The sequence below is a fragment of the Protopterus annectens genome, chromosome 3.part1, assembly GCF_019279795.1.
Source record: "Protopterus annectens isolate FY-2018-M chromosome 3.part1, PAN1.0, whole genome shotgun sequence".
NCBI lineage: Eukaryota > Metazoa > Chordata > Ceratodontiformes > Protopteridae > Protopterus > Protopterus annectens.
This window is the reverse complement of record NC_056732.1, coordinates 1,786,095,566-1,786,121,419: the sequence shown is the minus strand read 5'-3', so window position 1 is coordinate 1,786,121,419 and position 25,854 is coordinate 1,786,095,566. Positions and strand designations below refer to the sequence as shown.

At 40.2% G+C, this 25,854-nt stretch overlaps 1 protein-coding gene across 1 annotated transcript in view; it reads right to left on the bottom strand.

The window, feature by feature from the left end:
• Positions 1 to 25,854, bottom strand: part of LOC122797869 (zinc-binding protein A33-like) — a 350,409-nt gene that overhangs the window by 154,949 nt on the left and 169,606 nt on the right. Inside the window, exons 4-5 of the mRNA XM_044066392.1 lie at positions 11,182 to 11,204; positions 10,922 to 11,088 (exon numbers count right to left, since the gene is read on the bottom strand). Of these exons, the coding sequence (XP_043922327.1) occupies positions 10,922 to 11,088; positions 11,182 to 11,204 (190 nt within the window). The remainder of the gene's footprint in view (positions 1 to 10,921; positions 11,089 to 11,181; positions 11,205 to 25,854) is intronic.

Below are 25,854 nucleotides of genomic sequence, written 5' to 3'. Positions count from 1 at the left end.
TGCCTCCTGCTACATATTAATCTTACTTCTCTGAACTGTACTGTTATCCCCTGATGACAGTCCAAATGTACTTGCCAATATATTCTTTAGAACCTGCTTTTTAATACTTGCCACACTTGTCTCTTTCTGCTCTGTCGCTTCTACATGTACTGTAATAAAAATTTGAGGAAATTGCTTAATTATTTTATTGTAATTTAACTATTATCATGCAATTTTTCTTGCTTAGTTGTACTGTGGAGCTTTTCTCCCCAGACAACTGCTGAAAAAGGGCAAATGCCCAGTCAAACTACCCCAGTCAACAAATGTCAAATAAATAAATACATAAAATAAATGATAAAGGTGTAGTAGCTTTCACAGTTATTTGGCTATTACAGATTTAAAAAAAAGCTTTTCTTCCTTTTTTTATGAAAACGTAGCAAGATCTGCTTTCTAACCAGCCCAACTCTAAAAACTTCTGTTTATAAAGGGGTGCACATCTAGATTAATGTCCTTGGCTTAAGCTACAGACACGCTTTGTTAAGCAAGCTGGTTTGAAAAATAGGACAAATGATAAAAGGCATGGAAAATTGTAGTTTTATTGTATTTGCCAAGTCATTAGCTATGTTTTTCAATTAGCAAATGCTCTCAGTGGGAGGCAAGAAGTCTACAGGTGCAAACTATTATAGGTTCATAGGTAGGTACTAGGCTATCGGCCCAAGGGCCTACGTAAGCCTATCCAACAAGGTTCCCTGGCTTCGCCACCTAAGAAAGTTATTTTCCTATGCCACTGTCGAGCAGAGACACAGAAGTGATCCCTGGGGTGTATTCCCTATTTCCTATCCACTCATCAAGATTTTTCTTGAAGAGTGCTAATGAAGAACTTTGCTTGACATAGATAGGTAGCCTGTTCCAGAGTATGGGAAGTCTCTGGGATAGGAATCTATCCCTCCAGCATGTCCTGTTTATTGTGGTGACAAGGTTTAGGTCCCTAGAGCGTGTAGCTCGGAGGGATTTCTTTAGGTGTAGCATGTCCAACAGCTCTGGGTTTGACACAGCTTTATATGTTAGGCAGAGATCACCTCGGAGTAGGTGATATGCTATGGAGTAAAGCTGGAGTTTTTTGAGACGGTCAGTGTAGGGCATTTGTTTGAGTCCAGTAATCCTCTTTGTGAGGTACTTCTGTGGCCTTTCCAGCTGCTGCAGATGTCTTGTGAGGTACATTCCAAAAGGGGCGTTGTACTCTATAATGGGTCTAATGAGTGTCGAGTAGAGGGGAACGATGACCTCTTTTTTCCTGGATGAGAACCCTTTTATGATGAGGTGTGCCATGCAGAAGGACTTTCTGACTACTGTGGCGATGTGACTATCAAAGGAGAGACTACTGTCCACCTGGGTCCCAAGGTCTCTTATCATGCATTCGGTGTTAAGTAGATTGCTGCCTATGTGGTAGTTCATGGGTACAGAGTTTTTACCAAAGGGGATGACACTGCACTTTTTGGCATTGAGCTTGAGGCCATGGCTCTGACACCAGGCATCTGTCTCAGAGAGGCCCTTCTGTAGGATGTTCACATCATTTGGGGACTTGACTATGGCTCCTAGTTTGCAGTCATCTGCAAACTTCGTTAGCCAGAGGCCTTCTGTGTTAGCCTGTACTTCAGAGAAGTAGATACCAAACAGGAGCGGTCCCAGGACGGAACCCTGGGGTACTCCACCTGTCACTGGTTTGAGGTCAGATTTGGAATCTGCAACTTTTACAGTGTGGGTTCTGTCAGTGAGCCAGTTGGCAACCCATCTTGTGATGTAGGGATTTATGCCTAGTTTATTGAGTTTAGCTATAATTCCAGAATGGGGGATGGTGTTGAATGCCTTGGCAAGGTCAAGATAGGCTGTGTGAACCACCTCATCCTAATCTAAGGCTTTGGTGACTGCCTCAAAGAAGTCGATCAGGTTCAGGAGGCATGATCTGCCTTTCACAAACCCGAACTGGGTGGGATCCAGAGTTTGGAGGTTACCAATGTCTTTGTTTATGAGTTCCATAATGATACGTTCCATGGCCTTGCAGACCAGGCTCATCAGGCTAATAGGTCTATAGTTCACGGGATCAGTGGTGGATCCCCCTTGTGGAGTGGGATAACTGTTGCTGTGCGCCATTCAGTGGGCACAAAGCCTGATGCAAGGCTATTATTGAACATGGTGCTTAAGTGAGGAGCCAGTTCATTCTGTAGTTCGTGTAAAACGCAGCCTGGGATGTTGTCCGGTCCCATGGATGTTGTGTTTTTGGCTTTAGAGAGTGCAGCTTTCACCTGCATAGTTGTGATTACAGGGACTCTGCATTCTTCCTGTATAGATATGGGCCCTTTAGGGGATGGGGGGGGGGTAAAGTGAGCACTAAACCTACCTGCCAGGATGTTGGCAATATCAGTTGGTTCTGTAATTTCTGTGCCTTTGTGCTGTAACTCAGAGCAGATCTGGGTGTTGCCATTGAAATTCTTGACATAGCTATAGAATGCTTTGTGGTTGTCCTTGGAATTAGTGGCGATTTTATTTTCGTAGCTAGCTTTGGAGGATCTTATAAGGGATCTCAGCTTCTTACTGAGGCTGACCGGGGAGCTCCTCCACTCATGGGATTTTATTCTCTTTTGCAACAGTTTCTTCCTTCTGTTGTACAGTTTGTTTATGGCAGGGGACCACCAGATTGGCTTCCTTTTTTGGAGGATAGCGTCTTGGTTCTGTTTGGGATAGCACTATGCATGCACTCATGTAAATGCTTATAGAGTGCATTTGTGTAGGATTCAGCAGTTGTAACTGTATTGTCCATCTGCATGGGTGTCATGAAGTTCACTACTTCTGTCTTAAGAAGCATGAAGTTGGCTTTGGAGAATTTTTTTACTGTGGTTTCATTAATGGGGGGGTGGGGTGGGGGTGGGATGTGGATATCAAGGGTGATTAGCTTATTGTCGGATCGGACCAACGAGGAGTTGACTTCAGGTGTGGAACACCGGTCACTCATGTTGGTAATGACTAGGTCTAGGATATTGTTGCCCCTGGTGGGGGTGTGGATAAGTTGATCTAGGGCATTGGAGTTTATGAATTCCAGAAAGCATAGCGTTAAGGAGTTGGTACATGAGTAGTTTTTAGTTAATGGTGGGGTAGTTGAAGTCGCCCATTATTAGAGTGTTTGGTTGAACCCTAATATTTTCCAGTACATCAAGAAAAGAGGAGTGGGAATCCTGGGGCATGGTGGGGGATCTGTAGCAAGCTACAATTTGGATTGTAGTTTTGCCAAGAGTTAGTTGCACTTGTATAACCTCGGATGCATTATGCTGAGCAACTAACCACAAGAAGTCCACACAGTTTATTCTGAGTGAAATCTACAAAGATTCTTTCATTCATCTGCATGGTAACTACCTGATTATTCCCTTACAAACTACTTTTACTTGAAGATAAGCTGTCTGCAAGTGGAAGCAATGAATCATTAGACCAATGAACATGCATTTAAAGGTACATTGGCAAGCAGTTCAGTGAAAAAGAAATGATGTTCAAAACTGTGAGGTGTGAATAACATATACAAGTAGCTGCCTCCCTGGCAGGTTTAATACCTTAATTCATTTAATATGACAATGCACAGTTTATTTAGTTAAAGATAGCCAGTACATTTTAATATAGGGCTAAAAGGTTAAGATTACTGAAACCATTCATACTTTTTATATCTTGTAGGGGAATATATATATATATGAGAAAAGAAAAGACAACAATCAGTATAAGTACGAAATAAGGGTCTATATCAGAACATTGAAGTATTAAAACTTTGAATGTTCTAATATCGAACACTATTCAGCGCACGCTAAGAATAGCAAAGCTGCAGAACAGCAAATTCTTTCCTCGGGGAAAGAATTCGATTGGCCGTTTCTGTGGCTTCACTATTCTTAGCGCTGTGGTGGAAAGTTACGGGTTGGGTTCAGGTAAGTGTGCGATTCTTTGTACGTTAGAGTTAGGGGCAGGTTAAGTGAGTTAGGGTTAGGGCATAGGTTAGGCGTGTGTGTGATAGTGACAGACTTTAGGGTTAGGGGCGGTTTAAGTGAGTTAGGGTTAGGGCGCGGGTTAGGTGAGTGTGCGATAGTGATGGACCTTAGGGTTAGGGCTTGGGTTAAGGTAAGTGGGTAGATAGTAGTGTATGTTTAGTTTATTGTAGCATTAGATGTAGGAATTTAAGTGTATGTATGTATGTGTGTGGTTGCTGTTTGTTTGATGTGCTTGTGTTGTGTGTATGTGTTTCGGAGCTATTTTCATCTTTCAATAACGTGATATAAACGCTGAAATAAGGCACTAATGTGCTTTAACACATTAACCTTAATTTTGGACTAGAATTGACTAGATTGATTTGAAGCAACTGCTATCTGGAGAGGTAAACTTAATCTTTTGGTAGTGTACATAGTTTTGTTTAGTGCAAGTTAAAAGGGGATGGGGAGTCTGAAATTCTATTTAGTTTTTGTTTGAGTGTTTTTACTAAAGTAAGAGGTTATGAAAAATGTGACACATGTTCAAATGGAGATGACAAGAAACAGCTATGTAAAAGTTCAAAGAGTTCAGCTTGCCAAACATTAGTGAGGGCAAGTAAGCTAAAGGTTGAAAATATATATTCAAAAGAACTATTTTATAACTTAAGTGGAAGTAACATCTTTCTGTCATAATGGATACTCTGTCCATATTATTATGGAATGTAAATAGTCTTTCAAGTACAGACAAAAAGCAAAACGCATTGAGTTATATCAAGATATGTATGGTGAACACAAGCAAGACTGTTGGATACACATTTGGATAGAAATTAACATATGAATTTGACAAAGGATGTCAGGGGACATTTAGCAGAATATCAAAGACAAAGGTATGGGAGTAATACTGATAGCTAGAGGGGTTCCAATAATTGTAGAAGAAAAAAGATAGTAATAGCAGATTTGCAGTAGCAAGGGGTTCCAGTAGGAAAGGAGGATTACACTGACATGTTATTTATATGTTATCTAAAACTACTATTTCAGATCTCAAGAATTTTTAGGGAGAACTGATCAACTTTTACCATGGAATATTTTTTATGGGTGGGGAGTGGAACTTGGTTTGTAATAGTGAGGATGTATCCTAGGGATCTAGTAAGTAAAATATAAAAAGAAGGGGCAGATGTCTAAAGAGGTAAAGGAGGATCAAAACAAAATCCCTCGAGTGGATAAATGAACTCTGTAGCAACCAGAAACGCAAATATCTAAAATAACTACAGCTTATGTGAAACAAAGCTCTGATAAAAATATGCTTTAATGACAAGCTAAAAGCACTTTCACAAAAATGCTTCTTCAGGTAAAACAGCCAAAAGCGAAACAGCAATCTGTTTGGCCATATGTACTATTTTAGTTACAGCAAGTAATGTATTTTAAATGAATAAAAGTTATTACATGCGGTGGATGTAATTGTGCCACCTGACTACTTTTAACTTTTAAAATTTTGCAGTTTGGTTTATGGCTGTTTGACATGAGGAAGTATTTTTGTGAAAGTGCTATTAGCTTGTCATTAAACCATATTTTTTATCGAAGCTTTGTTTCATCTCTACCCACTGTGTTTGTGCATAAGCTGTAGTTATTACAGACAGGTATATCTTTCCTACCCTATTTGGATAATATGCACGAGCTTAGAAAGATTGCTGTTAAGCAACTATTTTTTCAATGACCTAGGCAACAGAAAGCAGAAAGGGGTGTTGCCAGATTTAGGGAGTCCATGGCAAGAAAAACAAGCAGAGATCCTCAGACATTAGAGATATTTAGAAAATTTTATGAAAGTTTATATAGAGCAAAGGAGTGTGGAAACCTGAAGAAGCACAAATGGAAATATTCATGGAAGAATTATTTATGCCAAGGTTAGAGGAAGATAAAGCTCCACAACTAATATCCAAGACAGAAAGAGATGAAATAAAATAAAATAGTGATGTATAATCAATCGGCATGGAAGCCTCCAGGAACAGATGGTTTTCCTGCAGAAGTTTGTAATTTGGGCAGAAATTCAGTAATAAACATCTTGAAGGTTATGTTTAACAGAACTTTAACAGAACTCTAAAAGGTATGGGAGTACAGCAGACTCCATCTTATCCGACCTCCTTTTAACCAGCCTTCAAATTTCTGATGTAGCCGTAACAACCCAGCAGAGAAGAAAATACTTCTGCCTCCTATGGGCACTTTAAACATCTTGGCGTATCATTTTAATCTTAAAATGTTCAAATATTGAAACAAAAACAAACATACTGCAATTTATTTTTTGACCTATAAATGTTTTCTGATTTGCTGACCTATACATGCTATTTGGTATGCTTTTTTTGATTAACCAGCCATTCATTTATCCAGCCAAAGGTCTGGTCCCAGTGAACCCGGATAAGAGTGAGTCTACTGTACCAGTATTTTGTCATAAAGCTGTACTGGCTGTCTTATCCAAAGAAGGCAAAGATGTGGTTTGTGGAGGGAAGACAAGCACTTGATAATGTTAACAGAACAATGATGATCCATAGGGAAGCAGACTGTGAGAAAACACCGCTGTCGTTAGTGGGTCTTGATGCAGAAAAAGCAATCTATAGAGTCAGCTGAGATTTGCATTTAACTAGAAAGTTATATTAAAAGCTGTAGGCAAGAATTAAGGTGGGAGGATTATGAAGATAAAACAAAGGATAGAGATGTAAACTGCATACTCACAAATGAATTGATGGATATGGATAGTCAGATACAAGCAGCAAAAATGTTTTAGTCCCCTTAATTTTGTATACAGGCTAGGCATGTTTCAGGAGAAGTTGTGGATGGTAATTAATAAAGAGTTGAAGGAATATTTTGGGAGGTGAAAAGGACAAGGGTTAAGTGAGATAAGTTTATTCTCCCCAGAGATCAAGATTGTCTTGGATTACTTGATTTTAAGGGATACTTTAGAGCTCCACAAGTTAATGCTCATATAAACAACACAAACAGAACATTATAAATCAGTGGAGTTAGTGTTGAAACGGGGGGGGGGGAGTAACTGACAAATAAGGAGAGGGTAGGATTTTGGATGCAGGTCATTAAGGAGAATAATAACAACCCTACATAAAGTACAGCTTTGTAAAAACTTACCATAACAGAAGATGTCCTACTGATCACTGTCCCAGTATTCCAATTCTAATGAGTTATCTCACCAAGGTAACCTAATATCTGGTGAGCATACCAAACCACAAACCTTCTATATGCTCATACATCCAAAGTATGACCTCAGCCTGCAGGTGTAGGGGTATAGAAGCAGATGCATAAGCAGAAGATCCTCAAGACTGTTTAGAGCAAGGAGACCCTGGAGAAGGCTGTGTAAATAGGAGCTAATAGAAACAAGATTGGTGAAGGTTAGGCAAGGGGACCTCTTCCCCCCTCAGTCCACATGGTGTACAGCTGTTACAAAAAAACAGAAGGGGGTTGAAGGAAGAAATGCAGTACTGCAACAATGATCAGTAAGACATCTACTGTTATGGTAAGTTCCGAGACAACTGACGGGTGATTCCCAAAGTTTATAAATTGTATAGGGTGGATGGTTCAGAGACAGGGGAACTGTCTATCATACCCATAAGGATGGATCTGGAAAAGAAGTCCTTAAACTGGAAAAAGCATCCTCTTTGTAGTGTCTTGTGGAGATGTGAATCAAAGACCAGGTGACTGCTTCTTGAACCGATCTGGAAGCAAGGCCTTTGAAGAAGGCACCAGAGGAATATACTTCTGTAGTGGAATGGGTCTTCAGAGGTGAAGATAAGGACTTGCCATGGAAGAAATGACAAAAAGGAATGGATTTTGAGATCCAATTGGAGATTGTATGATTGATGAGATTGATGATGGGGTTGCCCAACTTGTCCCCCTGAAAGAAAACAAAGAGATAGTCTGTTATCTGATGACTATTGTATTTTCAAAGTAGAATCTAACTGGTATGTGCACATCCAGGGAATGGAGCAGTCTCTCAACCCAGTTCTGTGGATTTGCAAAGAAGGTGGGCAAATGTAGAATGGCATAGCTTGGTTGAGTGACAACTTATTTACCGCCTTGGACATGAAAAATGTTAGCCCTCAGTGAAACCCTACCCTTATGCAAGATAAAGAAGAGAGGGATGGCCATAAGGGCTTGAAGCTCAGAAACTCTTTTGGCATAAGCAAGGGTGACCAGTAAAACTGTCTACCAGGTACAACATTTTAGGGAGGCGACTAATTCAAAAGATGGTAAGGTCAGTTTTTTCAAAATTAAGTTGAAATTCCAGGGGATGGAAACACCATCCTAGGAGCATTCAAGTGACAGGAACTGTTTTGATTTCAACTCTGGGAAGTAAGGGGAGGTTCAATGGCAGAGACAGCAGACAAGTGTGCCTTGATGGAAGAGTAGGTTAGTCCAGTCTTGATTAGCTTACACAAATAAGACATTGTAAGAACTCCCACCTAAAGTGGGATGTCATTCTTCGTCAGACACCAGATCAAGAATTTTTCCATTTGAAGATGTAAGATTTTCTAGTTGTAAGTTTTCTTGCCTTCTGGATCATGTCCTCTGAAAATTAGTGTCTGAAAAGGATTAAAACTCTATCATTCACAGATTCAGTTTGAAAGCCTGTAAGCTGGGATGAAGCAGAAAGCCAGAGGAGGAATAAGTGAGACCCATGCTTCCAGGGTCAAAAGGAAGTCACAAACAAGATCTTTATGTCCTTTTGGGTCTTCAATAGAACCTCTGGGATTAGATGAAAGGGATGGAAGGCACAGAGATACCCACAGCAGAAACACATAGTGTCTGTCCTTTAGGCCTGGGAACAAGGGGTTGGTGAGCAAAACAGCTAGAACTTCCTGTTTTGAGTAGAGGTAAACAAATCTATTTGAGGGATACCCCATCTGTGGACTATGGCCAGGAAGACCTCTCTGTTTAGCATCAATTTGTGAGGGTCTTCCATAGATCTGCTTAGAGAATCTGTAAGAACACGGTCTTCAGAAGAAATGTAAACAGCCCAAAGTGACAGATTTGCCTTCAGGGCTTGGTCTCATGACAGAAGAGCTAACCTGCACAGTTGGTAGGATTTAGTTCCCCCCATTTGTAGATGTAAAATCCTAAGAAGACCTGAATTCCAAAGTTGGGAAAACACCTGAAGGGCTTGAATAAGATTCTTCACTTCCTTGACACTGATGCGTTCCCTTATCTGATTAGGAGATCACTGGCCTTGAACTCTTGCAGAGCCTGTCCATGTTCACCAAGCCATATCTGATGCATGTGTGTGCAGATCCTGATTGAGAGTGGTTGAGCAGAAAGCAAGGCCCAGATTGAGTTAAATTTGGGAAATCTACCACTGCAACTCTTTCTTAAGAAATGTCAGGAGAAGTATTTGGATGTCCAGTGGGTGACAATGTTGAGACCAAAGGGATTTTAGGTACCAATGAATCTTTCTCATATATAATCTGGCAAATGGCAACATGGGAATGGTTTCTATCATGCAAACACAACATTCATATAATTTTCCTTTCAAAAGTTGAATGCAGTAGGAGCAGGGACTACAACTAGGTGGGAAAGAATCAAAAAGTGGCTTTGATCCTCGAGGAAAAAATATTCTGACACAGCAGCTTGAATCTTACACCTGCCTTTACACACCCCGACTACTGTTATAAATGCTTCTGCTCTGCCTGATGTACAGGGAATAATCATGTTCTACACTCTACTTTCTCCAAGTTTTAATACTTTGTCCTTCTGAAACAGTTTTGCCAGGATCAACTCTTTCTGCTGGCAAGTTTGCTTCTTTATTATACAGTTCTTGGCTGCTTTCTTATGGCCAGATTTGGCACATACACACAGTGTGCCACTTTCAATGAACAGTTCCTACTGGGGAATACCAAACCAGTTACTTATTTGTGCTTTAATACAGTCTGTCCCTGCTAGTTTCTCTGGTACAGCAGAAAATCTCAGCTTTCCCTTTCCCTCTCCTGTAATTTTACCATTTTTTGAAACATCTGTCCTTGAGCAGTCTCATACTCAGACAGCCTTTTATTCATTTTGCAGTTTTATCAGCTCATCGGAATATCTGTTTAAAGCTTCTTCTATTTTTTTCCAGCCTATTGTCGTTTGAGTTTATATACTCCTGCATAGTTTTTTAATCAGCTCCAAGCATATCTGGTTTATTTTTCCTCCAGATTACTTGAAACCATTTCTTTCACCAGAGCTGAGGCTTGAACTCCTTTTATCTGAACAGATGATTATTAATACATACCAGGCAGTTTGCCAGTATCAGTGCAGGACTACATTTCGCATTATACCATGCATTAATTATTCATAAAAGTGCATATTTTTGTGATCTTTTAAGTTCTCTCTCAGCACCTTGCCCTTCAAACCACTGTACCTGCTATACATAAAGGAGTGCATACTTAAGTAACACATAATACTCTTTCTTGTGAGACATCATGGTTAATATCTGTAAATAGTGTATATTATCTGTCTTTCTTTGAGTTATGGTCTGAATCATATACATACATTTTTGCAAATTATGGAAAATAATCTGCTTGTAAATATTTTCTGAAGACCATGCTCCCAACTTGCCGCTCTTCTTTGAATTTCTTGCACTTCCTATGCCATTTTCAATGTTGTTTGCATTATGTACACTGTTCTTAAAGGCTATTGTATTCTGCTGTTTTATTTTTCATTGCCAGTGTTTATACAGTTTTTTTAGCTTTTCTTCACAGACTTGTGCTAAAATTAATTTATCCAGTTAGGCTTTCCCAAAGAAACATTAATAGATAAAACAGAATAGTAAAAATTATATGTACATGTTAATACAAAGAAAACGTGCATTAAATTTTAACAGCTTACTTTCACCTTTAGGGATAAGGCCCTCCCCGCTACACACACAGACACATTAAGTTTTCTGTAGATGGCAGAGATTTGTTTCTTACCTGGGTTGATTACAGACAGCATTTCTTTCCAAATGCTGTACTGCAGGGGGCCTCTGTATACCCCGAGACTTAGGCTGCCAGGAACCAGTTCACCATTAAATACACCTTTCCTCTTTTTCTTTTGTATGTCTTCCTTCTCTTCTTCTTCTTCTAGTCTTTTCATGACGCTGGTGATAAATAATGGAAACAGTACAACTTATTTCACTTAAAATGGGCAGGGTTTTAAACAAAAATAGAAAGAGATCATTGTAGCTACATACCTTTTTATTTCATCTGTGATGCCCTGTGTGAAAGATACGAAAAGTTTTATAATGTTATTGTGCATCTATATTGAGACTGGATTGCATATACATCTATATGAAGACAGAAACAAATGCTTTATTTTACTTTATTTATTTATATTGTTTAATGAAGACAGAGAAAGGGCAAAAATGCTGGGACAACAGGTAAGTTTTTTTCAGGTAAAACATTTCTCTGTAGTAAACTCACTAGCATTTAACTCCATAAGAATGCTTGTATCCCCTCCTTTATCAATTCCTGCATTTGTTTGTGACAGAATATCAAAAGTTAGCATTGGCAGATTCTGTTTTTGATATTAACCTTCACATTTCCTCCTCTGCCTGCTTGCTTTGATAGTCAGTTGTACTGTAAACTACATTTCAAATACAAGAAAGTATCATGAGCATAAGTGTGCCTTACTAAATAAAATACTTGTTAATACTGCAGTAATTATATGAAGTATTTGTTGAGAAAAGACTTGTTAAGACTGGAATAATAATCTAAAACACGCCAGCTTAAATTCAGTTTAGAGCAATTCGACTGGGGAGGTGAAAAACATGGAAAGGACAACACAGCAGGGGGTAAATATCAGCAGCAAAAGGTGAGGTGGACAAGTGGTAGGCATAAGACATAGCTTACAGGTAGAGTAACAACATGAAAAATCACCACAGAATACCGATTAATACTGGGATGTAGAGGAAGAAGCAATCGTAAATAGGAAAAGGAGCTCCTCCACAAATACAAAACCACTATAATCCACTACTCACATTATCAGCCATTTTATTTGTTATTATTTATTTATTTTACATTTGTTGACCAGGTTTGTCCAGCTGAGCTGATAGCCCTTTTCCAGTGGAGGCCCGGGGAGAAAAACTCTACATTATTACAATGGACATTGAAAATTTGTATTGTATACAAACATAAAACATTTTAGTTGGTACAGTAAAATATTATTTATAGCTTAATTTATCCTAATATAAATTAGGCACAAGGACAGTATACACCATAAGTGAGTACAGCAGTCTAGTACTAGTTGGAGAGCATAAATGAATACAGCCAGTTTAGTAAAAGTTGGTGAGGATTTAACAGGTAGTATACCAGTAGAAAAATATTTTAGGATTAAGTAAGAGGTAGTTGTCCAGATAAGGAGACTAGAAGAGCTCTAACATGACAGAAAAATTATGAAGGGGGGCAGAGAGGAAGGTATATAAGAGATGGAGACAAATTATAGAACCTCTCAATCACAGAAGTCATCACTACCCTCTTCTTGTAAAACCAGACTGGGTTTCTCTAATAGTATGAGCTACTTTCCTTATCTACCTTTCTGTTCAAACTATTCATTCAGAATAAAATGTCAAGCACTCCCTTCCAGACTCACAGTCAATACCTCTATCTACCCCTCAACACTAGTGCGATAGTACCGCACTCCTTAAACCATAATGACGCTTCCTGGAATCTTTCAAGGATCATCCTACTGATTTGTCCAGATGTCACAGTTGACTCATTATAATAATTCAAAAACCTGCTACATACAACCTATTGACAGATCTCATCTTAAAGTTTACTTAATAAGGAACACAACTCCACTGATGTTTGACTTCTGCCTAGTGCAGCGAAACAGATGCTGTTTTTAATTTCTCCAAGTCTTTTGGGTTTCTAATACCATGACGAGAATGGACCCCATTCCTAAGTCAAAGTACGATTAATGTTCATGAAATTAATATTGTTTCACTCTTTGATGTTAGCCAAAGGTATCATCAGCAGTGGTGCAGCGGTAGTGTTGTTGCCTCACAGCAAAAGGTTCTCCCATTCAATTCTCGGCTGGAGTGCAGGGAGTGCCTTCTGTGTGGAGTCTGCATGTACTCCCCGCGGTTGGATGGGCATTCGAAAGACATGCGTAAATGGGCATGCCTTTGTTGGACTTTGAATGTCGAGCTGGCACCTCGGCGTTTGTGAAAATCTACTGCCAATCATTAGTGGACCAGGGTTCCGCTGTGGCGACCTCTAACCGGGAAAAGCCGAAAGACAAACAACAACAACATGTCAGCCAAATGTGCTCTTTGCAGCACCCACAATGTGCCCAGTAATGACTCCTTCTGCAATTCGTATGGAGTTACATGAGTTGGTAACATATCCAAATACGATTGTAAATTCTTTTTATAAGACCAGTTGCTCCTACCACTATTGGAACTGTCTGGGTATCTTTCTTCCACATGGCTCTCGTTTCTGCCTGCAGATCGAGGTATTTTATGACTTTGTGTCTCTCTGTATGCAAGACACTGTAGTCACTAGGTGTGGCAATTTCAATGATCAAAGCTACTTTTGTCTTCTTTTCTTGGACCACTATATCCGGTTTTCTTGCATCTGTCTTTTGAACTGTTGGTATTGAGTGATCCCATGTGATATAAACCATTTTCTATGATTCTTTGTGGCTCATGTTTCCAGTATTTTTCAGCCACGTCGATACCATAATATTTGCACAATCTCCTGTGTAACAATCTCACCACATTATTATGCCTTTCAGTAGACAATCCCTCTGCCATTGGAGAGTTGCAACCAGCAATAAGGTGTGTGACTGTTTCCAATTCAGTTCCACAAAACCTACATATATCTGTTTCTCCCACATGTTCAATGGACTTAGTAAACCAGCGTGTACATAGCCCACCATCTTGGGCTGCCAATATTAACCTTTCATTTCTTGATGTAAATTCACCTCTCCTTAACCATTCCTGCATTTGTTCTTGATCAACATGAGGCTCTTCCAGAAGTTTTTTATACTTGCAACTATATTTGTTTTTCCACATTTTTTGTCTTCTCATCTGGTCCTTCACCTTATATTCTTTCTTTTGTTTTTTTAGCACATTCAGTTGCTGCCTGGTTTTTATGCACTTCTGGTTTGATTTCCATTCCTACTTGACGTCGATATGCTTCTGCTAAATTAAGCAGAGATGTCATCTTAGATTTATTCTCCTCATGTTTCAAAACTTTCACCACATTTGGATCTTGTGAGGTCAGTAGATATGTGTGGAGTCCCACGATTGCAGATCTATACATGTAATCAATTTCAAGGAGGCCCATCCCTCCTTCAGAGCGGGGAATATATAATCTTGGTATACACTGATTTTTATAAATCATTTGGTGAGCATGAAGCATCCTTCTTGTTTTAATATCCAATCTATCCAATACTTTTTGGGGCCAGTCAATCACTCCAAAACTGTAAGTTAGGACAGGAAGAGCAAATTGATTTATAACCTGAATCTTGTTGCTAGGTGTCAATGCTGTTTTCAGGATTAAAGTCTTCTAAAGTACTTCTTATTAAGCTTTATTTGCATTTGTTCATGTTTTAATGCTGATCCTTTATCAATTCCCAAATATATATACACCCCCTCTTGCTCAAGTTCTTTCATATCACATTCTTGTCCCAAACTGATGTTTTCCTGGTGCTGCAGTTTTCCTTTTTTAAGGTTGCTTTTGCACATTTATCAAGACCAAATGACATTCCAATATCATCTGAAAAAGTTTTGACAACCTGCAGCTGTGCTTTCAGTTCCTCATCTGATGAGCTATACAGTTTTAAATCATCGACAAAGAGAAGATGAGAAGTCTTTAGACTTTGTTGTTTTCTAGAAACCAAATTATAGCCATGACCTAAGCTGTTAAGTAAACAGCTTAATGGGTTAATAGCAAGGCAGAATAGCAACGGTGACAGAGAGTCACCCTGGAATATCCCCCATTTAATTTTTAAACCTGGGATAATAATCTGTCCTTTATCATGGCTTAACTGCAAAGTGGTCTGCCACTATTTCATTGTTACTGTAATGTAGTCAATCAGAGTAGGGTGTATCTTATACACTTTTAAGCACTCTTTCATGAAAGTGGGGTACTGTGGGATACTATCAAATGCTTTTTTATAGTCAATCCATGCCATGCTTAGATTCTTCCCCTTTTTACAGTTCTCCACTATAACTTTATTTAATAACAAATGGTCCTGTGTTCCATATGACTTTCTTTTATTGCCCTTTTGTTCTACTGCCATAATTGAGTTTTCTTCTAAATGAATATAAACTCTGTCAGTGTCAATTCCTGTGTATATTTTGTACGTCGTCAGAAGAGAAGTTATTGGTCTATAATTTTTAGGGTAGCTCGCAGGTTCACTCTTAAGTAAGAGCATTGCTTTTCCTGTTGTTAAGTGTGGTGTCTGTTTGGGGTGTGCATATAAATAGTTCTTACTCATGGCTAAATCCTCTTGCAAAGGAGTTAATACTTTAAGCCAAAAATTAGGTACTGCATCTGGGCCTGGGGTTTTCCAGTTAGAGGCTTTTCTCAACTTTGTTTCAATCTCTCTGGCTGTTACTTCATCCCATTTCATATTTTGCACCTTTAAACTTCTTATTCTTTCTTGTACTTCTTTGATCCATTTAGCATCTTTGTTATGTTCCACAGGATCTTCATAGATACTTCTCCAAAATGCATCTACTTCCTCTTTTTTTGGCGGTCTGTCAGTTCCTTTCATCTTATTTCCCAGTTCTCTATAAAACTTTTTTGGGTCATCAGTAAGTTGTTTATTTTGTGCTTTTCCCTTATATTTAAGTCTTTCCGCCTGTTTTAAAATTTTTAGTTTATTTCCAATAGTGCATAATAGTTTCATTGGTAGGTACTAGGCTATTGGCCCTAGGACCTATATAAGCCTAGCCAAATGGTACCCTGGCTTTTGGCACCCAAGAAAATGATTTTCCTGTGCCCCTGTCAAGCAGAGCCACAAAAGTGATCCCCGGGGTGAATTTCCTATCTCCCATCCAATCATCAAGATTTTTCTTAAAGAGTGCTAATGAGGAGCTTTGTTTGATATAGATAAGTAGTTTGTTCCAGAGTATGGAAAGTCTCTGCGAGAGGAATCTATCGCTCCAGTATGTTCTGTTTATTGTGGTGACAAGGTTTAGGTCCCTAGAGCATGTAGCTCGGAGGGATTGGAATTTCTTTACATGGAGCATGTCCAACAGCTCTGGGTTTGACATAGCTTTGTATGTTAGGCAGAGATTGCCTCTGAGTAGGCAGTATGTAACAGAGTAAAGCTGGAGTTTTTTGAGATGGTCTGCATAGGGCATCTGTTTGAGGCCAGTAATCCTCTTTGTGAGGTATTTCTGTGGCCTTTCCAGTTGTTGTAGATGTCTTGTGAGGTACATACCAAAAGGGGCATTGTACTCTATAATGGGTCTAATGAGTGATGAGTAGAGGGGAACAATGACCTCTTTTTTCCTGGATGAGAAACCTTTTGTGATGAGGTGTGCCACGTAGAAGGATTTCCTGACTACTGTGGCAATGTGATTATCAAAGGAGAGACTACTGCCCACCTGTGTCCCAAGGTCTCTTATCACACTTTCGGTGTTAAGTAGACTACCACCTATGTGGTAGTTCATGGTACAGAGCTTTTACCAAAAGTGATGACAATGCACTTTTTGGCATTGAGCTTGAGGCCATGGCTTTGACACCAGGCATCTGTTTCAGTGAGGCCCTTTTGTAGCAGTCATCTGTGAACTTTGTTAGCCGAAGACCTTCTGTGTTAGCCTGTACTTCAGAGAAGTAGATACCAAACAGGAGAGGACATAGGACTGAACCCTGTGGTACTCCACTTGTCACTGGTCTGAAGTTGGATTTAGAGTCTGCTACTTTCACAGTGTGGGTTCGGTCAGTGAGCCAGTTGGCAACCCATCTTGTGACATAAGGATTTATACCTAGTTTAGTGAGTTTGTCTATAATTCCAGAGTGGGGGGTGGTGTCAAAAGCCTTGGCGAGATCTAGATAGGCTAGTTGTACCACCTTACCCTCATCTACAGCTTTGGTGACAGCTTCAAAGAATTCTATCAGGTTTAGGAGATATGATCTGCCTTTTACAAACCCGAACTGGGTAGGGTCCAGAGTTTGGAGATTACCAATGTCATTGTTTATAAGTTCCATGATAATATGCTCCATAGCCTTGCAGACCAGGCTTGTCAGGCTAATGGGGCAGTAGTTCCTGGGGTCCGTGGTGGCTCCCCCTTTGTGGAGTGGGATAACCTTTGCAGTGCGCCATTCAGTGGGCACAAAGCCTGAGGTGAGGCTATGAATGAACATGATACTATGGTGGGGTGCCAGTTTGTTCTCTAGTTCATGTAGAACGCAGCCTGGGATGTTGTCAGATCCAATGGATGCTGTGTTCTTGGCTTTGGAGAGTGTGTTTTTTACCTGTGCAGCTGTGATTACAGGTACTTTGCATTCTTCCGGTACAGAGATGGGCCCTTTAGGGGATGAGAGAGGGGTAAAGTTAGCACTGAACCTCTCTGCCAGGATGTTGGCAATATCAGTTGGTTCTGCATATTTAGTGACATTGTGCTGTAACTCAGAGCAGATCCGAGTGTTGCCATTGAGATTCTTGACATAGCTATAGAATGCTTTGTAGTTGTCTTTAGCATCAGTGACGATTTTGTTTTCGTAACTAGCTTTGGAGGATTTTATGAGGGATCTCAGCTTTTTACTGAGGCTGACCACGGAGTTCCTCCAATCATAGGATTTTAATCTTTTTTGCAACAGTTTCTTTCTTCTGTTGTAGACTTTGTTTATAGCAGGGGACCAACCATATTGGCTTCCTTTTTTTTGGAGGATAGCATCTTGGTTCTGTTAGGGATTGCACGATCCATGCACTCATGTAAGTGCTTATAAAGTGCAACTGTATAGGATTCAGCAGTCATATCTCTATTGTCTGTCAGCATAGGTATCGTGAAGTTTGCCACTTCTGTCTTCAGAAGCGTGAAGTTGGCTTTGGAGAAATTTTTTACGGTAGTTTCCCTAATGGGGGGGTGGGGCTAGGATGTGGATGTCTAGGGTGATTTGCTTATGGTCAGATCTGACCAATGAGGAATTGATCTCTGGTGTGGAACACTGGTTGCCCATGTTGGTAATGACCAGGTCTAGGATACTGCTGTCACTGGTGGGGGTGTGGATAAGTTGATCCAAGGCACTGGAATTTATGAATTCCAGAAGACGTTGAGCACAAGAGTTGGTACATGAGTAGTTTTCAAACCACAAAAAGCAAAAGTGAACACTATGGCAAAGTGAAGCAACAGCAAGCCACAAAATGGATAAACCAAAGATAAAAACGTGCTCCACAACATTCAAAATAGTTTCAGAAAACAAAGCTTTCAGACCATAAGCCCTTCCTCAGTGTTAACACTGAGGAAGGGCTTATGGTCCGAAAGCTTTGTTTTAGGAAACTATTTCGAATATTGTGGAGCACGTTTTTATCTTTGGTTTATACATGAGTAGTTTTCCCAGTTAATGGTTAAGTTAAATCTTATGGGCTGTGGTTGAGTGGCACACTGAGTTTGTGGGCTATGTATCATTTGGGTTGTGTTGGGGGGTAGAGGTTGCTAGCGTTTCTGCTTTGGAGGTCCCTGTTGCTTGGGTAGATTTATTTTTTTGAGAGCCTCCACGAATGTAGGTGTGTGTTTTGTGTTTCTAGTGTGTGTTTTGGTGGTGTAGGTTTTGAGGGACTATGTGATGAGTGTGGTGCAGTGCAAGTGTTTACCTTCTCCTCTTGACTGTCTAGTCCAGTCTTGGGTGAAAAGAGCTTTGCTTTCAGTTTGGTTACATAAGTGCATCTCTCACAGGTTGTAGTGTTGGGTGGTAGGAGGAGAGGGTTTTCTGTGTACATGAGGCAATTGTTGCATTGCCCCAAGATGCCCAGATTCATCAGGTAGACAGGAGAAAACACCGGGAGCTGACCCTTAGACATGCCTGGATAGGTGCTTATTTATTAAGTACTAAAAACGGTTTTCCTCTAGACAGAGGAAAGTTGAGTGCTGTAGTAATTTGTAGCTTATTTAGTGCTTACAATGAGTTCTGAACAAGTGCTGAGCTCAAAGAAACAGATTTGAGTGCTAAAACTAGAAAACTGGCTAGTTCTAAGAAACAAAATTAAGCTAGAAGGCTTCCCTTCAACACAGAAGGGCTTGGGGGCTCAGAAGCTTGCAAACAGTCCTGGATGCAGCAAATCTGTATCTGGACTAGACAACTTATAGGAAAGGCAGGAAACAAGCTTAGAAAAAATTTGTAAAGTGGAAAGGGGAAAGGAGGAGCAGAAGCTAATTGGGTTGGTCTTCTCAAATGTTCTCCCTGTATTAGGTAGAATGAGGTAATGACACTGGGAGGAATGTCCCAGACCAAATTTACAGTAGGGGTGGGCAACTGCAAAGCCACCAAGTATAAAAGCAGGATACCAAGAGGGAGGGAGAGTGGGAAACAAAAATCAGAACAAACAAACCCAACCAGATGCTTAACAATTGTAGAAAATTCTGCTTAATACCTCACACACAGTGAGTAAAATAAACGTGCTACAAATAACTCAGAAATAAGCAAAAAAATAGGATACTCAATGTTATATATCTCTGATTTGTTAGCTCAGAGCCCTTTCTCCGACTTCCTCTGATTAGCTCAGTGCGAAATGGCAGATCCTGGTCTGTTCTAATACTGTGCATTGCTTTTATCAAATCTTTAATATTTTTGTTGATCTGTTCCCTCTTCTATAATCTTCTAACAATGATACTTCTTGTCTTAGCTGCTTTATAGTTTTCTCTATTCGATATTTCCATGATGGTATTCGCTTTTGCCCCCTCTTTTCCCTCGCTACCCTAGTAATATATTCGGTTTACTTCTGTTATATCGCATGGGTCTCTATGGACAGTCCTAATTACTGTGTTCATTCGTTTTATCAAGCTTCTGACTTTTGGGGTTTTATTGACCCTCTGCAGTCTATTTCTCTCATTGATCTTGATATATCTATCTTTGTCTAATAAATCAAGCAATTCTTCTCAACTCCTTTTCTTCCATACTGAGGGTACATCCCTTGTTTTCCATTTCCTGTGGGCATTTTATAGAAAGTTCTATAGCATCTTCCTGTAGCACATTCTCTTCAATTTCATCCTGTGTCATCTGTTGTTCTGTCCTACGGGAACTCACTGGCCTATCACTCCTCAACATTGACTGCATCAGGAGTTTCCACAGTTTCCTGTTCCTTCCCTTGCTGTTGAAATTCAAGTGAATGTTTATACTGGTTTCCGTGGAAGGCTTCAAAATATCTTGATATGGCACCTGACCAGTTGCTTCCTGTTCCATTGGTTTCCCCTTAATTTGGATATCCATTGCTCTATCCTGTTGTGGTGCTTTCTGCATTTGGTTTTCTACACCGAGTCCTTCTCTTTGCAGCTGTTCCATTACCTCAATTTCTATTTCTTTGACTTCTCCATTACTAATCTCTTTTTCTGCTTTTTCTCTTAGTCTTCTTATTGTGTGCATTAGTTTTCCATGTTCAGATTCCTTTCCCTATATTTTTCTTCAAATATCTTTGGTGCTGGTCTTTTTGTATTGGTTAGTTTTGCTTTCTCCTTTGTATAATTATTACACCATATAAAATCTCTTTTCCTTTCTCATGTCCATATTTCTTCTTCACGTCTCCTGATCTTCTTGCTTCTCCTTATTCTAGGACTCACTCCATCATGCTGTGATGTAGCCTGTAGACCTTCTACATTAAATCCTTCACTTCGCAGGCACTCTATACATTCAACTTCTATTTCTTTAACTTCTGCTTTACTAATCATCTCTTCTACACTGAATCTTTGTGTTTTTAGTTTTTTTGTTGTGAAATTTTCCATATCTGGATGTCTTTGCCTATATTTTTCTTTGAATATATTTGAGACTGCCTCCTCCATATTATACCATGATCCCCCCATATTCCAAAACGTGCAAGCTGATTGGCCAGCGTGCACGTTGTAAATCGACTTATACTAATGGAAAAAGGTCCGGTCGCCCGGACTTTTTCCATTAGTATAAGTCTCTTTTAAAACACTATCTTGCTATGTTAAAAAAGTTTAACATAGCGACACAGGTTTAAAAAAAGCAACGGAGATCTCCGTTGCTTTTTTAAAGCTGTCTCGCTATGTTAAACTCCTTTAACATAGCGACACAGTGTGTAAAAAGCAACGGAGATCTTGCTTTCTCCGTTGCTTTTTTTTTTAAACCTGTCTCGCTATGTTAAACCCATTTAACATAGCGAAACAGTAAAAAGCAACGGAGATCTTGCTTTCTCCGTTGCTTTTGGCCACAGCTCTGATGTACTGCATAGGCATGCGCAGTACATCAGAACTGCCGCGGATACCAGACAGCTGCAAAAGGGCAGCAAAGAGGCATTATACAATGCCATTATTTAAGAAAAGTAATTATTTCTTTTCTTAAATAATGTCATAGTATAATAGCAATAACCCACTTCTGGGTGTGGGTAATGCAGGATTTACCCATGGTTGTCTTTGTTTGGTCCCTCGGGCTTCGCCCTTGGGACCAAACCACACCAACCGTGGGTAAATCCCACATTACCCACACCCAGGCGTGGGTTATTGCTATATTAGTTAACTTGGCTTTCTCCTTTGCATAACTATTGCACCATATCAAATCTCTCTTTCTTTCCCATGTCCATATTTCTTTTTTATATTTGTCAAATATATCTAGGTTTTGTTGTTTCTACTTTCTCACTTCCTCAGAGGCTTCTTTTTCCAAAGAGATCAAAGTTACTTGATTTATATACTGTTTTTCGAAAATCTGTTGTATTAATGAAAGCAAATTTTTATTTGAAGCTTGTAACAGTTTTTCAGTTTTTCCTGTGGAAGTATTTTTCTTTCCTCTAATTTGTCTCTTAATCATTTTGTATATCTTGTGTCTGGAAATTCTGAGCTTTTTGCGTAATAACAATACATAATTTCTTTCTTATCCTCAATAGTCCACTCTGTCTTTATGGCTCTTCTTTGGCCAATCAATTTTTGTCATTTTTGTGGACTGCTACTTACTTCTACAATGGGGGGGGGGGGGCATCCTCCCCCTGAGCCTGGCCTGGCCCCATTGTAGGAATGTTTCCGTATTTTGAGGATTCTACACTGTCATTTTTTCCAGTCCTGGCACCAGTGCATCTACCAGGATTGGACACTTTTTATCCTGGATCTTGTGCACTCAGCTATCTTTCTTTTTATTTTTGATTTACTTCTGTCCATGATATATGCTATATAAATACAGTCTATATATCAGTGTCACCTTGGTGAGCTTTTGTGAAAAACAGGGTCCACCTTGCAAAGGTACTCACCAATTCTTAAGGATGAATTCAATTTCGGCACTACTACTCTCCTTTGCTTGCTGACTTTTCATCTCTCCATCCAGAATCTTTCAAGGATCATCCAACTGATTTGTCCAGGTGTCACAGTTGATTCATTACAATAATTCAAAAAGCTGCTACACACAACCTATTGAAAGATCTCATCTTAGAGTTTACTTAATAAGGAACACAAATGCACTGATGTCGGACTTCTGTTAGTGCAGTGAAACAGATGCTAAATGTGAATCATATGATGTCCATCCTTATCGCTGTTGCAGTACTCTTTAAACTTGGGATATCCTGCTGGGGACAGCGTAATGTCTGACCAGTATACCAAAGCCTTTACATCACCCTGGCATTGTATGTCAGGCATATGCTCTTCACACAAGCATGGGGTATAAAGGGGACATATGGGCACACAATATTCAGAACTTCTTTGCTAGCAGTCCAAATGCCTAGTGAGAACTTTGGTCTGTACACCTTTTGCTGACCTGGCTCCTACTGAGATTCTTACAAATAAGTGACTCATTGGGGTTTCTTCTTTTTTCCTGTGTTATATTTGAGCTCATGTCCCCCAAGAAGGGGAAATGTGAGTGTGGGAGGCAGATTCCCCATAAGGACAGAACAAGATCTACCTTTTGTGCTTAGGTGCTATGCACAACCGTACCCAGTGTGCAATCTCTCAGGCTTTTGTACATAAAACTGTCCATAGCTGCTTGTCTTCCTTATATATTAATCTGGAGAATCAGTGCTTAAAGCTATTAACCCAAGGTACCATGGCTGAATCTGCCTGCCCCAAGGTTCAGCTTTCTTTCAAGGAAAAAAGCCAAGAAAACTTGCTCTGAATATGCTGCTATCCAGCCGGAACCTAATGTCTGTCTCAGGTTGGATCTAGACTCTGAGGACTGTCAGGAGCCGACACCAGTTCCCTCTACTGCAACAAAGTCAGAGGCTGACATGAAAAATCTCTCGCACATCCACTGAGGCTGTATATATGTCTGCTAAATATTGCTGATCATATCTGAAGGGCCTTGGGGATTCTTCAAATCCTAGTCAGGGATAGAGGTGCCTGGTACCTTTATTGAATCTAGGCAGGGATCTGAACTTCCCTAGAGTGGTCAGTGCTGATGTCCCTTTAAAGAAGAGACAAGAAAATAAACATGTAGATCACATTGTTAAGGATCTTCACAAGGAGTGTAAGGACTTTACTCAAGGGCTGTTTGATGCTCTGCTGGCCCTTAATCCCACACAGGGACTGTGGGTTCCTGGTGCTGCTACACCTTGAGTGTCCACACTAATTAAAAGGGCTAGAGATACTGATACCTCTGATGAGAAGTTGGATTCTGTCCAGGATGCCCCTGGTTATTCTTTGAAAATTCATTCTCCTTCAGAGTTGGGGTCTGAGGAAGAGAACTCCTTACCTCCTGACTCTCCATTTGAGGAATTGTCCTTTGGGGACACTGAGGTCTGTATGATGGAAATTTAAACGGGACTCTTCTCAAGAACATAGTATATAGAAGAGTTACTAGGAGCTTTTGCAGATGGACTCAATCAGGCCTTCTGCTGTTCCTCCAGTGTTGGCAGCCATGTTGAATACTTTTACTGCTGCCTTCCAGGCCACTGACCGCCTGCCTCTGGCTCATAAAAAGCCAGATCACTTTTACAAGGCTCTTGGGGATCTTTAATAAGTGTCCATCTCCTGACACTGTAGTAGTGTCCATAGCCACTGATGAGCCTTCCAAGTGCTATGGAGATACTTGGGGAAAAAAGTATATATGTCTGCTACTCTGGCCTTTAGGAGCATTACTTACAACAGCCAAATGACTAAATATGTCTTGATTCTATTGCCTCAACTAGAGGGCATATTGTCTGACTTGCCTGACTCAAAAACCCAGACTGCAGCTCTGTCTTGCTCAGTTCTACCTCCCAGGTGGCTCACCACTCTATATAATGTAGTTATGATGCAGCTGATGCACTGATGCATCTTATAGGTTTATAGGTTCATAGGCTGGTACTAGGCTATTGACCCTAGGGCCTATATAATCCTAGCCAAAAAGGTATCCTGGCTTTCGCTACCCAAGAAAATTATTTTCCTGTGCCCCTGTCAAGCAGAGCCACAGAGGTGATCCCCGGGGTGAATTTCCTATTTTCCATCCAATCATTAAGATTTTTCTTGAAGCGTGCTAATGAGGAGCTTTGTTTGATATAGATAGGTAGTTTGTTCCAGAGTGTGGGAAGTCTCTGGGACAGGAATCTATTCCTCCAGCATGTTCTGTTTATTGTGGTGATAAAGTTTAGGTTCCTAGAGCGTGTAGCTTGGAGGGATTGGGATTTCTTTAAGTGGAGCATGTCCAACAGCTCTGGGTTTGAAATAGCTTTGTATGTTAGGCAGCGATCGCCTCTGATTAGGCGATATGCGAAAGAGTAAAGCTGGCGTACTTTGAGACGGTCTGAGTAGAGCATCTGTTTGAGGCCGGTAATCCTCTATGTGAGGTATTTCTGCAGCCTTTCCAGTTGTTGCAGATGTCTTGTGAGGTAAAAACCAAAAGGGGGAGTTGTACTCTATAATCGGTGTAATGAGTGATGAGTAGACGGGAACAATTACCTCTTTTTTCCTGGATGAGAAACCTTTTGTGATGAGGTGTGCAAGGTAGAAGGATTTCCTGACTACTGTGGTGATATGATTATCAAATGAAAGACTACTGATTATCAAATGAAAGACTACTGTCCACCTGTGTCCCAAGGTCTCTTATCACACTTTTGGTGTTAAGTAGACTACCACCTATGTGGTAGTTCATGGGTACAGAGTTTTTACCAAAGGAGATGACAATGAACTTTTTGGCATTGAGCTTGAGGCCATGGCTTTGACACCAGGCATCTTTCTTAGTGAGGCCCTTTTGTAGGATGTCCACATCGTTAGGAGATTTGATTATGGCTCCTAGTTTGCAGTCATCTGTGAACTTCGTTAGCCAAAGACCTTCTGTGTTAGCCTGCACTTCAGAGAAGTAGATACCAAACAGGAGAGGACCCAGGACTGAACCATGTGGTGCTCCATTTGTCACTGGTCTGAAGTCAGATTGGGAGTCTGCTACTTTCACAGTGTGGCTTCTGTCAGTGAGCCAGTTGGCACCCCATCTTGTGACATAGGGATTTATACCTAGTTTAGTGAGTTTATCTAAAATTCCAGAGTGGGGGATGGTGTCAAAAGGTGAGATCTAGATAGGTTCTGTGAACCACCTTAACCTTGTCTAAGGCTTTGGTGACTGCTCCAAAGAAGTCTATCAGGTTTAGGCAACATGATCTGCCTTTTACAAACCTGAACTGGGTGGGGTGCAGAGTTTGGAGATTAACAATGTCTTTGTTTATAATTATGGCCTTGCAGACCTGGCTCGTCAGTCTAATGGGGTGGTAGTTCCCAGGGTTCATGGTGGCTCCCCCTTTATGAAGTGGGATAACTGTCACTGTGTGCCATTCAGTGCACACAAAG